General features: G+C 38.5%; 1 protein-coding gene across 1 annotated transcript; it reads left to right on the top strand.

Annotated features, from left to right (window-relative positions):
- The first annotated feature begins 2,569 nt into the window (after positions 1-2,569).
- On the top strand, positions 2,570-10,625 carry slc6a4b (solute carrier family 6 member 4b). The gene is made up of 13 exons (XM_010768104.1): positions 2,570-2,804; positions 3,627-3,761; positions 4,170-4,389; positions 4,548-4,686; positions 4,785-4,919; positions 6,065-6,168; positions 7,268-7,395; positions 7,499-7,611; positions 8,045-8,176; positions 8,304-8,403; positions 8,537-8,637; positions 9,743-9,910; positions 10,538-10,625. Exons 1-13 carry the CDS (start codon positions 2,570-2,572, stop codon positions 10,616-10,618), a joined length of 1,791 nt encoding a protein of 596 aa, XP_010766406.1. The 3' UTR covers positions 10,619-10,625.
- The last annotated feature ends 805 nt before the right edge of the window (positions 10,626-11,430 follow it).

Raw genomic sequence — 11,430 nt, forward strand, 5'->3', positions numbered from 1 at the left:
GAATATTCGTTCCATCATGTGTTATTTGGGGATACGTAACCATTTAAAAATACATAGCAGCAGTTTATGTGTCCTTGGCTGAGAGACAGGGGCTTTATTCCTGCTTCATGTGAGGACTGGTTCTCTATTTCTCTCACAAGCCCCCTCTATAAACCAGGATTCCCCTCGCTGACATGACTCACTGGCAGCAGCTTTAGATAATGTGAGGTAATAGCATGTCTTGTTAAATGCCACACCAGGACTTCTGCTCGAGTAAGCAGCACACCAGAGCTGTCTACACAGTTAGCCTTTACATTCTCACATTGGTAAATACAGAGTAATTGAAAACAGGCACATTTATTTAAGCCAAACAGGTAATTTGTAGAATCATAGACATGACTCTGAGAACTTATGTTGTTTCAGACGATCAGAAAGTCCAGCGAAGAGGAAAGTTCACTTTATGTACTCAGGGAACACTGGAGATGAGGATGATTTACTATCTGGACAGCAGAAAACAGAGAAACACAAAATAAAATCCTGCATTTTCTGAAACAACAGTGCTGTGTCATGTCCATGTCTGTTTGTCCGTCAGCAGAGAGGGCCAACATGCACATGTGTGATTAGACTCGACGTGCGATAGAGGCTCCTGTCAGTCTGATGTTCTTCTGCCCATGTGTGCCAATGCACATTGACAGGATTTGTATGTTGGAGAAGGCCAGTGCTATATGGTTTGTTGTTACGCTTTGACCCTCAGGGGCCACCACACCTCGGCTGAGCAACCACAGCATTTCCCCCTCAGCTGATTGTTTATTCCTCCCGTCTTAGCTTTGGCAGCGAAAATACAATTTGAATCTGGAGGAATCTGAGCTGTGGAAAAAAAGTCTATCTATCTATCTATCTATCTATCTATCTATCTATCTATCTATCTATCTATCTATCTATCCATCTATCTATCTATCCATCTATCTATCTATCTATCTCATCTATCTATCTATCTATCTATCTATCTATCTATCTATCTATCCATCTATCTATCTATCTATCTATCTATCCATCTATCTATCTATCTATCTGCGCTTTTTGACGCATATTTTTTGCAAGAAATTACTGAATGCATTGTTTTTAAACACCAGGCCAGACAGTTTGGCTGTAAATGACAATTGTATGATGCCTTTGGATGTCTCTTGTCCCGTGTCTGTGTCATATCTATTTGCCAAAAGTGACTTAATTTAATGTACTCTCTGTTGTGTGACTGCTGCTCCCTGAATGTCCTTTTAGCAGCCTTTTCAAAGTGCTCGGTGCTAAAAGTGGTAGATTTGATTAAAAGTACTTTTATTAGGTTATTATATTTCAAAGGAGTGAAGTTAAGCTGCAATGATTATCTTCAGCTGTCTTCAACAAACTATATTACTGAACTGATGATCCAGCTAAGATGGCTTAAGGTACTTTTTGTAGCTCTCTGTGTTAAACTTTAAAACTAGGACTACTTTGATTGTGTGAATATAGAGATCTATATATTGCAACATACATCAATCTTAATAACTACTGTAACATCAGTACTTTGCCGGGCAACCTGTTGCTTGAATAGAACATAAAGGAGCTTTATCATACAACTAATAATTCTTCTGTGAAATTCAAGCTGAACATTTAGAGCGTTGATAAATGTTTTTCATATATTGTTGGAATTTCAGAACCTAAATTGACTCAAAATATCAGATTTAACATGGAAAAGGACCTTAAACCACATGGAAATGGTGCATGCTGGGATTGTGCAAATGTGACTTGTAACAATAAAGTTGACTTGAGCAAAAGGCGACCATGTTAATTATCATTAAAGGATGATAACACTGTTAGCCATCGACATGAGCATTACTTTGCTTGACAACATTTTGCTGTTAAATTGGAATTAATTGGGAATTTGGGAGGCTGTGGCTCATTGGGATCAAGTTTGAGTCCCATTGCAGTCTGCATGTCGTTGTGTCCCTGGAAGACACTTCCCCCGAATTGCTCCTGTGGGGATTGCCCACAGTATTGAATGTATGTAAGTCACTTTGGATAAAAGTGTCTAACAAGTGACATGTAGTGTAATGCCCAAAGCACAAGCAATATATTAATGAATTAAGTGGAGAAAAAAAACAAAAAGTTGCATATCAATATGCATTTGATATTGAGGTAATCCAAAAGTTGCGAAACGTTATCAGATTACATTGTGCAGATTTCGGAATTATATATATCATGTGTTTTGATTGTATTATTGATGCATTAAAGTATTATCACGGTAAAGATGCTGCTAGTAATTGTGAAGTTATTGATAATATTTTACATTATTAAAAGCACAAGATTGACCTCTGAATTGTAGAGGGGTAGAAGTAGCAGGAAAGTAAAGTAAAAGTACCTCAGCATTTTACTTAAGTACGGTACCATAGTAAATGTACTTCGTTACTTTCCACCATGCACGCTCTCTGTGATCTTTCTCCACCAACAGGTATCCCCAAGTGTCCGCTCAGCTCCTCCCACTGCTGCCTGTCACCACCACCGAGAAACATCCTCTCTGCGGAGCTGCTCCTCTGACTGACTTTTTCACAGTCCGATGCCTCAGCAGGACCCAGCAGCCATGGCCGGCACTCTGACCCACCCAGGCTCCCCTAACCCCGGCTACACCTCCAACAACGCCGCGGCCCCTGTCCCGGTGCCGGCCATCACACAGACGGACTCCAGGGACAAATGGAGCAAAAAAATGGACTTTCTCCTGTCTGTCATTGGCTTTGCGGTGGACCTGGGAAATGTTTGGAGATTTCCGTATGTATGTTATCAAAACGGTGGCGGTAAGTGGTTAAGTTATTTTTAAACCAGGCCTTTTATTTCACAAGATAGGAGCAACTTGACAAACACTTCTATTATGTTCTTCAAACCGATTAAAACTCAGAATTGGTGCTCAAAATGGCTTTGAATTATTCAGAAATCCGGCTGAAGCTGCGCATTTGTCAGGAGAAACTGTCCATGGTGCTGAAGGGCACAGCCTTCACATCACTAAAAAGTTTTAACGCGTTTCCCACGAAAAGCATGTTAAACTCTCGTTAGTGACCTTTTATCAATCGTATTTACTCCGCAAAAGCCTGTCAAAGTCCAGCTTTTTTGACAAAAAAACGAAAGAAAAAGGTAATTTCTTTTTTTTTCGACACAGATTTATTTTCAATCCTGAAATTTGTTTGGAAAGTTGTGTGCTTAACTCTAACATCCCCAACAAAGGGTCGATAATATTGGCAAAACATGATCATTAAATAATACCTTTAACAAAGTGATGCAATGAGACATAAAAAGGCATTGCGAATAGAAATAAAAGACAATTAAAACACATACAAACAGGATTGAAAAAGAATAAATAGATGATAAATGCCATTTTAAAACTGAATAATCAAGATTATGTAGACATTATTTGTTATAATTTAGCAGTTAGCTGAAAGTTGCTGTATACCACCATTACTACAGTCATAAAAGACGAGGGCAATGGAAAATCTATGTTTCATTATCATTACATTTTTAAGTTCAGCCTTGTTTAGTCCTCACTCTGAAGTTTTTCTTTAATGTCCCCACTTTATTACACATGAGACTTACATTGATTATTACCTTCATGTGTCTCTGTGCAGGTGCTTTCCTTATTCCCTACGTATTGATGGCCATCTTTGGCGGTGTGCCGCTCTTCTACATGGAGCTGGCACTGGGCCAGTTCCACAGAACCGGAGCCATATCCATATGGAAACACATCTGTCCCATTTTCAAAGGTAAGGCCTCACACGCGCTGCTCAACATCAGATAATCAGATAGCTACCTTTCTGAGACTTAGTGATAGACAGAGGTGGAAGAAGTACTCACATCTTGTACTTAAGTAAACGTAGAAGTACCAAAGTGTATAGGAATACTCTGTTACAAGTAAAATTCATGTATTCAAAATAAAAGTACTAAAGTATTGATTGACATCTAAATATACCTAAAGTACCAAAAGTAAAAGTACTGGCTATGCAGATTGGTCCATTGTAATCATTGATGTATTAATTTATCAAGCTTGTAAAGGTAACTAAAGGTACTACGTAAATCTAGTGGAGTAAAAGTACAATATTTACCTCTGAATTGAATATTCTATCTTGATGTTATGTAACATCAAAGGGACTCAGTGAGTGATTCTGTTTCAGGTATAGGATATGCCATTTGTGTCATCGCCCTTTACGTGTCCTTCTACTACAACACCATCATCGCCTGGGCCCTCTTCTACTTCTACCACTCTTTTTCCACCGTCTTGCCTTGGACAAACTGCGACAACGTGTGGAACACCCCCGACTGCACCAACTACTTTGGCACGGACAACGTCACCTGGACGAATTCCTCCAGGTCTCCCGCAGAGGAATTTTACACGTAAGTTCATGTAAGTGTGAGTTACAGAAACCACATGTAAAAATAGCTTTACAGTAATACTCTAAAAATAATACAAATAGAGCCGGCTTGTGATGTGGTACGGGAAATGTTGTCTGGCATGCTGAAGCTGTGATGATTCATGTGTTTCATCGTGACAGGAGGAATGTTCTTGAGATCCACAAGTCTTCGGGGCTGAGAGACGTCGGGGGGGTTCGCTGGCAGTTGATGCTCTGCCTTTTTCTCATTTTCACCATCGTATACTTCAGCCTCTGGAAGGGCGTAAAGACTTCAGGGAAGGTAACACATTGAATGCTTTATTACCACGACAACAGAGAAGTGAATATGCATCGTCTCTACTGTAATCACATGTATATGATCTCTTTCTTCCTCACCAGGTAGTGTGGGTGACGGCCACCTTGCCCTACATTGTGCTCTTCATCCTGCTTATTCGAGGCGCCACTCTGCCAGGAGCCTGGAGAGGTGTGGTGTTCTACCTGAAACCACAGTGGGGGAAGTTGCTGGAGACCCGTGTGAGTTATACATAGTCGGTCAGTCAGAAAAGGATGCATTTCAATCGTCTTCAACGAGAAACAGAGGGCATACCTCATGTATTTGGTTCCTTGAGAATCGTATTTATATTACTTTGAAAGATCCAGTGCCTGATCAATTAACAAAATAAAGAAAACGAAGGAGAAGAAATAGACGTAAAAACATAAATGCATGCAGATAGCAACATCAAATAACAAATCAACACTCTCAGTTTGCCTCAAGTAGTTGGAAACAACAATTAAATGTTACCTCTTAGATTGTTTTCTTTTTGGATTTGATGTCTTACTTTTAAAAAGCAGTCAGTGTTATTACTAAAATATCTTGCCTTTTTCCACCATTTTCTCAGAGAATGTACAAATGTATGGTTATTGAAAGATAAAAGATAAATATTATTTTCATTTTTAACTCCCAAAAGGAGCTTTTATTCTGGGTACTAAGATATATTTCTCCACGGTCCTGCGAACATGAGGGCGTTCTTGAAAAGCCTCCTGTGTTTAACTTGCTGTAATAGTGTAGTAAAAAAACAAACATCTGGATTTTCCAAGCATAGGACGCAGTAGTTTAAAAATATAACTGCACCAATTTCTACCCATTATTCCCTTAAGAATTTAGTATATTTTCTATTTTAGATCTATGAGATGTCCTCTGTTTCCTCTCCAGCTCTCAGCGGTTGTTTGCTAAACATGTGTGAGTGCTTTGGATGGGAGGGAATATGGATGAGACTTAATGAGATGCATAAATAAGCCACAGAACAGGATAATAAGATGCATAATTGGTTTAGATTTTCTGCCCATTAACAAAGGCCTCCCTTTCTGTCTCACTCACCGATATACAACACTGCTCTCTTCTTTTTAATGCCGAATGCGTGCTGCTCTTCAGATCTCCCTGCATACAGCTGTGTGGCAACTAGATTTCTATACTACTGAAACAACACCTCTTCTGCCTGGTGAATTATACTGAGGGATTAAAACACAGAAATACAATTTGGGGGATGATTATCAAACACTGAGAGTAATGACCTGGCAGAAAGTGGTTCTAATCTTTACAAATTATAGTATGTTTAAGCTTTTATAGGCCTACAACTTGTATTTTTAGATGGCGTAATGTCTATTTCTGTCTCTTCCAGGTATGGGTGGATGCGGCGGCTCAGATTTTCTTCTCCCTGGGGCCCGGGTTCGGCGTGCTCCTGGCTCTCTCCAGCTACAACCCTTTCACAAATAACTGCTATCGGTAAGAGCTGAGCTTCATTGTAGACCTGCGACACACTGAGTCATGACTTCAGCGCTCAATACGCAGTCAGATCTCTAAGAGGAGCTGTGTGATTTATTGCTCATGCATTAAATACGACGATGTGGTCCAGACGGAGTTATAGAGCCTGGAGTGATGAATACTACATGTTAGCTACAAATGCCAAGATGTACAGGAGAAGACATGAGCTGTACTGTATGACTAATAGTGTGTGTGGCTGATGTGATTAGTGGAGCAACGGGGCATGTGAGGAAACAAAATGTGTGTTTTATTGAGTAGGTATGAATGAAACTGGATACACCGATTACCAAAATAGAATGTGTCAAACCTCAGTTCATTTTATTTTTTTATGTTTAACTAATATATTCTGAAAGTGTCTTCTCTATTTATTTATTAGTCAATGTATTGAACATGTCAGAAACAAAAACATACAACAATAATATATATATATATATTCTCTTTTTTCCTTTTTTTCTCACTCAAATTAATAATTATAACAAAGTACAAAAAAAACAATAATAATAAAAAATAAAACAATAATAATTCTCAAATAGTCTCTGTCATATAATATGATATTAGAAAAGTAGATATAAATTGCAATGTAACAAACGTCCAACTCTGACTCAAAACATTGTATTTCTTATCTTACATGAATTTGTTTGAAGGCATTAGTTTTGCAAAAGGATGTATTTTTATTTATCAAATACACTCCATGACTTATTCTGTGGAGGCTGCCTGAAGATGAAAGATGTTCATTTTCTAAAAGCATCGACTGATCTCCTCTTGTTTTACATCCCTAATGAACATTCAGCACACATCCTTCAGTAGAGTATTCCTCATTAGTTTTGTTGTGAGATGTTTATGGTTGCTAGGAGTATCTTCATATGTCGGACATACGCTGAATAGAAAAAGCAATCCATTAAACAAAGGCAAAGCTTTGAACAGCTCTCCCATCAGACACTGATACTTTGGAGCAATGCCTCGGATAGAAATGAAAAATGAGGTTTGAAAAAAAGAGAATTACAGAAATGAGTCATTATGCTGCGTGCTCTTGAAGAAAATGTAATTCCTCCCTCCACAGAGACGCCATAGTGACCAGTTTGGTGAACTGCTTGACGAGCTTCGTGTCGGGGTTTGTGATCTTCACGGTGCTCGGATACATGGCAGAGATGAGGCAGGTGGAGGTGGAGGATGTAGCCAGGGATAAAGGTCAGGGAATCAGTTTATTTATTCAAATCCTGTGAAGATAAAACTCATTTATTAATCAACTGCTGACCCTACACTATTCAACACTGTATGTTCATGCTTTCAGGTCCAAGTTTGCTCTTCATCACGTACCCAGAGGCCATTGCAAACATGATGGGCTCGACCTTTTTTGCAATCATCTTTTTTGTGATGATGATCACGTTGGGACTGGACAGCACGGTACGAACCTTTGAACAGGGGACATAGATGGTTCTCTTATGTATAACAGAACAATATTTGAAGCTGTAGTGATGTTTATTATTCTGAAATATTATTCCTTACCTGATATTAAGCATCCAATAAATTGAATGGCTTATGCAGATTGAAATATCTACAAGCTACACTGAAAAAACTGAACCGTTGACTTTAATTAAATGTACTATTTCAACAAATTCCATATAACTGTATGAGGTTAGTTGAAAGCAATAATATTACGTTTGAATAAGAAATATTAGGTTTAACTTAATATTATTGCTTTCCACTGACATCGTACAGTTATATGACATTTGTTGACATATTACATTTAATTATAGTCAATTTCCAAGTTTTTTTCAGTATACAATACAGTACTATGTCAAACGTTCTAACAACAACACGTGACTGTGTGTTTCAGTTCGGGGGGCTAGAGGCGATCATCACTGCTGTGTTGGATGAATACCCGGATCGTTTCTCACACAGGCGGGAACTTTTAGTTCTGGGCTTGGTAGTCGTCTGCTTTTTGGGCTCTCTAAGCACCCTTACATATGTATGTTTTTCTTTTTTACTTTAAAGCTTGGGTTGTTGCCTGGATATATTGTTATATTGTAGTGAATGAAAAACGTCTGCAGTCTGGTGATGGATTTTAATTAGTAATTGTATAATGATTTCGACAGGGTGGTGCCTATGTGGTGAAGCTGCTGGAGGAATTCGGAGTGGGATGCTCCATTATAGCTGTGGGTTTCCTCGAGGCCATCGCAGTTTCCTGGTTCTACGGTAAACACAATGTTATATGAACTGACCTGTGTTCAGTTTCTTTTATCTGCTATGCACATGGATGACCCTTGATATTGAAATACATTTTTAGCATATGAAAAACAAAAGGCTGCGTCTTTTTTGTTGCTTTCAGGTATCACAAGATTTAGCAATGATGTTAAGGCCATGCTGGGCAAAGCTCCAGGATTGTTCTGGAAGGTGTGCTGGGTGGCCATCAGTCCAGCATTTCTAGCGGTAAGATATGAGATTCTGTGAACTGGAGCTTTCAAATCAAATCAAATCAAGTTTTATTTCTATAGCACATTTTAAAAACGATTTTTGGTTGAGCCAAAGTGCTGTACATGCAATAAAAACACTTTACTGCGATAGCAAACAGAAGACAATAAATTACAACAGAAAATATAAAAATCAAACACAGGGAAATGTCAGGAGTTGTGCTCCGCTCTGACCAGAGAGAAGAAGTGAGTTTTTAGTGTCGATTTAAAAACCCCTAGGGTCTGGGCCGACCTCACATGGAGGGGCAGAGTGTTCCAGAGCTTTATCTTTACAATGCTAACATTTACTTTAACGGTTTTATACAAAACACCAGATAAGTAATATTCAACATGTAGTTATTTTAAAAATATCATCCAATTGGCATCAGTGGATCAGTACACATAGTTCAACCAAACAGGTAAGAAGTAAGAAGATCTCAAAGACGTACGTTATCTGGATAACTAAATATCAGAATGAATATTTTAACATGTTTCTGTGTTCTATATTTTATTTGGTTTCAGGCTTTGTGTGGCAAAACATTCTCAGATAACTCAATTAACCTGCTTCTTAAAACAGGCCCTAAATGCTTTAATGCCAAATTAATTCTTATTTTTGCACATGTACTATATTCAAACTGTGAAAAGGATCATCTTACACATTGAACAATGTTAAGCCAGTGCCAATATGTTTTATTCCATACATAAAGCTTTGTGTAAGATCAAAGGACTACTCCATTAACAGCTGATCCCCTTTGTGTACATTAAGCCCTTATCTATATGAAATAGAATCTCTAATCTTCAATACTTTTTCTAAAACATGTTTTATAAATAAATAAATGTCAGGCAAATGTCAACGTCCCTCCCCTATATATAGTTTAATATCTTTCTCTCTTATTTGCATCAATCTTTCTTCCTGTTGACATTTTTGCATTATTACACTATGACTTCCTCTATAGCATACATGTATATTTTATGACAGATATATCACCCTTTCTCTAAATATTCTCCTATGTAAGAATACAACAGTTATATTTCCATATAGAGATGCTAAATATGGAAATGTTATGTGTCCCAACTCTTCTCAGTATATTATAGTGAGCTCCCTGCTGAAAGTGCCGCACCTGACGCTGTTCGACTACACATACCCAGACTGGAGCATCACAGTGGGATACATGATGGGCCTCTCCTCCTTCATGTGGATCCCCATCTACATGGTCTACAAGCTGGTGTGGACCCCTGGATCTCTCAAACAGGTCAGGAGGACAGAGGAAGGAATAAAAACAAAAAGCAGAAAAAATAAGTTTTTATGTTCAGAAAATGCAGGAAACACATTTCCTTAAAGATCACCTATAATGCAAAATCCACTTTTTCTAGTCTTTTCTACATCAACATGTGTCCCCTCTGTGTAAAGAGATTCTGAAAGTTTCATGAAAAAAGATTCGCTCACTTTTTGTCCTGATCCATTTATATAAAAACATGTCTGGAAATGAGCTGATCAGATTTTGGCCTCTTTATGATGTCATAACGGTTTTTTGGCTTGTGTACCCATTAGCCAATCACCAACCAAGGTAACCCCCCCCCACCTGAATCCTGAATCTCCTCCTAGAGCACCATTGTGTTCTTTTTAACCAAATATCTCTCAGAGGGGCGTGGGGGGTGGCTCCTTATTTTCATCTAAAGTAACAGACAGAGAATCAGCACTTTTGAAACAGGGCTGAAACAGAGGGGATTATGGGATGCTGTAATGATCTGTTTGGTGTTTGGAGCCAAACACTTCAGAGACATGTTTTGTATATATCTGAGACCTATAATATATTGAAGAAAAACAGTATAATAGGGGACCTTTAACATTTAACCTCTACCTGTCTGGTTTCCCACAGAGGTTGGCGGTGTGTCTCAGACCGGAGAGGACCCTACCTGACATCCACGCTGACAGCCTCAACATGGCCACTGTGCCGTAGAAAGAAAAATATCCCTTGCTTGTAGTTTCTATTTAAAAACCACAGTTCTAAGTTATTATTGATGACTGGACCTGAAGGTTATCTGACAACGTGACTGTTACCTGCTGATGATATCCAACATGACAACTTTCACTGCACATAAACACTCTGTAAAATGGTAAATGTTGCTAAATGTGTTATTCCAGGAGGAACTGAAATAGCAATACTCAATCAGATCTACAGCTTCACATGTTACCATTTACAAGTGTTGCATTTGTGCTATTTGGGAGTTGGTAGTGAATACTTAAACGTAATGGTTTCCCCTTAATCTGCTGTCTTTATCACACAAGAACTATATGCCAAGGAAAATAAAAACAAGTATTTCTATATGTTACATTCAGCCAACTATTACTATTGCATGAGGTTGTTTTCTCCTTTTAAATTCTAAATGTCCTGTATGTAAAACGAAAGATGAAACAATCATAACCTCACTGTTGCAGTAAGAGCAACAGTGAGGTTTATATAGATTGTTCCACTAGAATAATCATGGCGGCAGAGTTTTGCATTTCTCACGTAATTATTCACTTCATTTATAGGGCTTATTATTCGCTAATGGACAACAAATCAGCTGATGTTTTTCAAACCAGGTTTTTTTTTTGTGGTAATTTGAACAGATATTAAAGATGGGGTAGGTAATTTCGGAGAAACCAGCTTGAGTGCGCTAGAATTTGAAAATACACTAACGGAGAAAATCTGCCACTTCCTTACAGAGTCCCTCCTCCAACACACACGAACGCGCACAGGTCTGGGCCGACCTCACATGGAGGGGCAGA

Source organism: Notothenia coriiceps, unplaced genomic scaffold, assembly GCF_000735185.1.
Source record: "Notothenia coriiceps isolate Sejong01 unplaced genomic scaffold, NC01 NC01_scaffold00005115, whole genome shotgun sequence".
Taxonomy (NCBI): domain Eukaryota; kingdom Metazoa; phylum Chordata; class Actinopteri; order Perciformes; family Nototheniidae; genus Notothenia; species Notothenia coriiceps.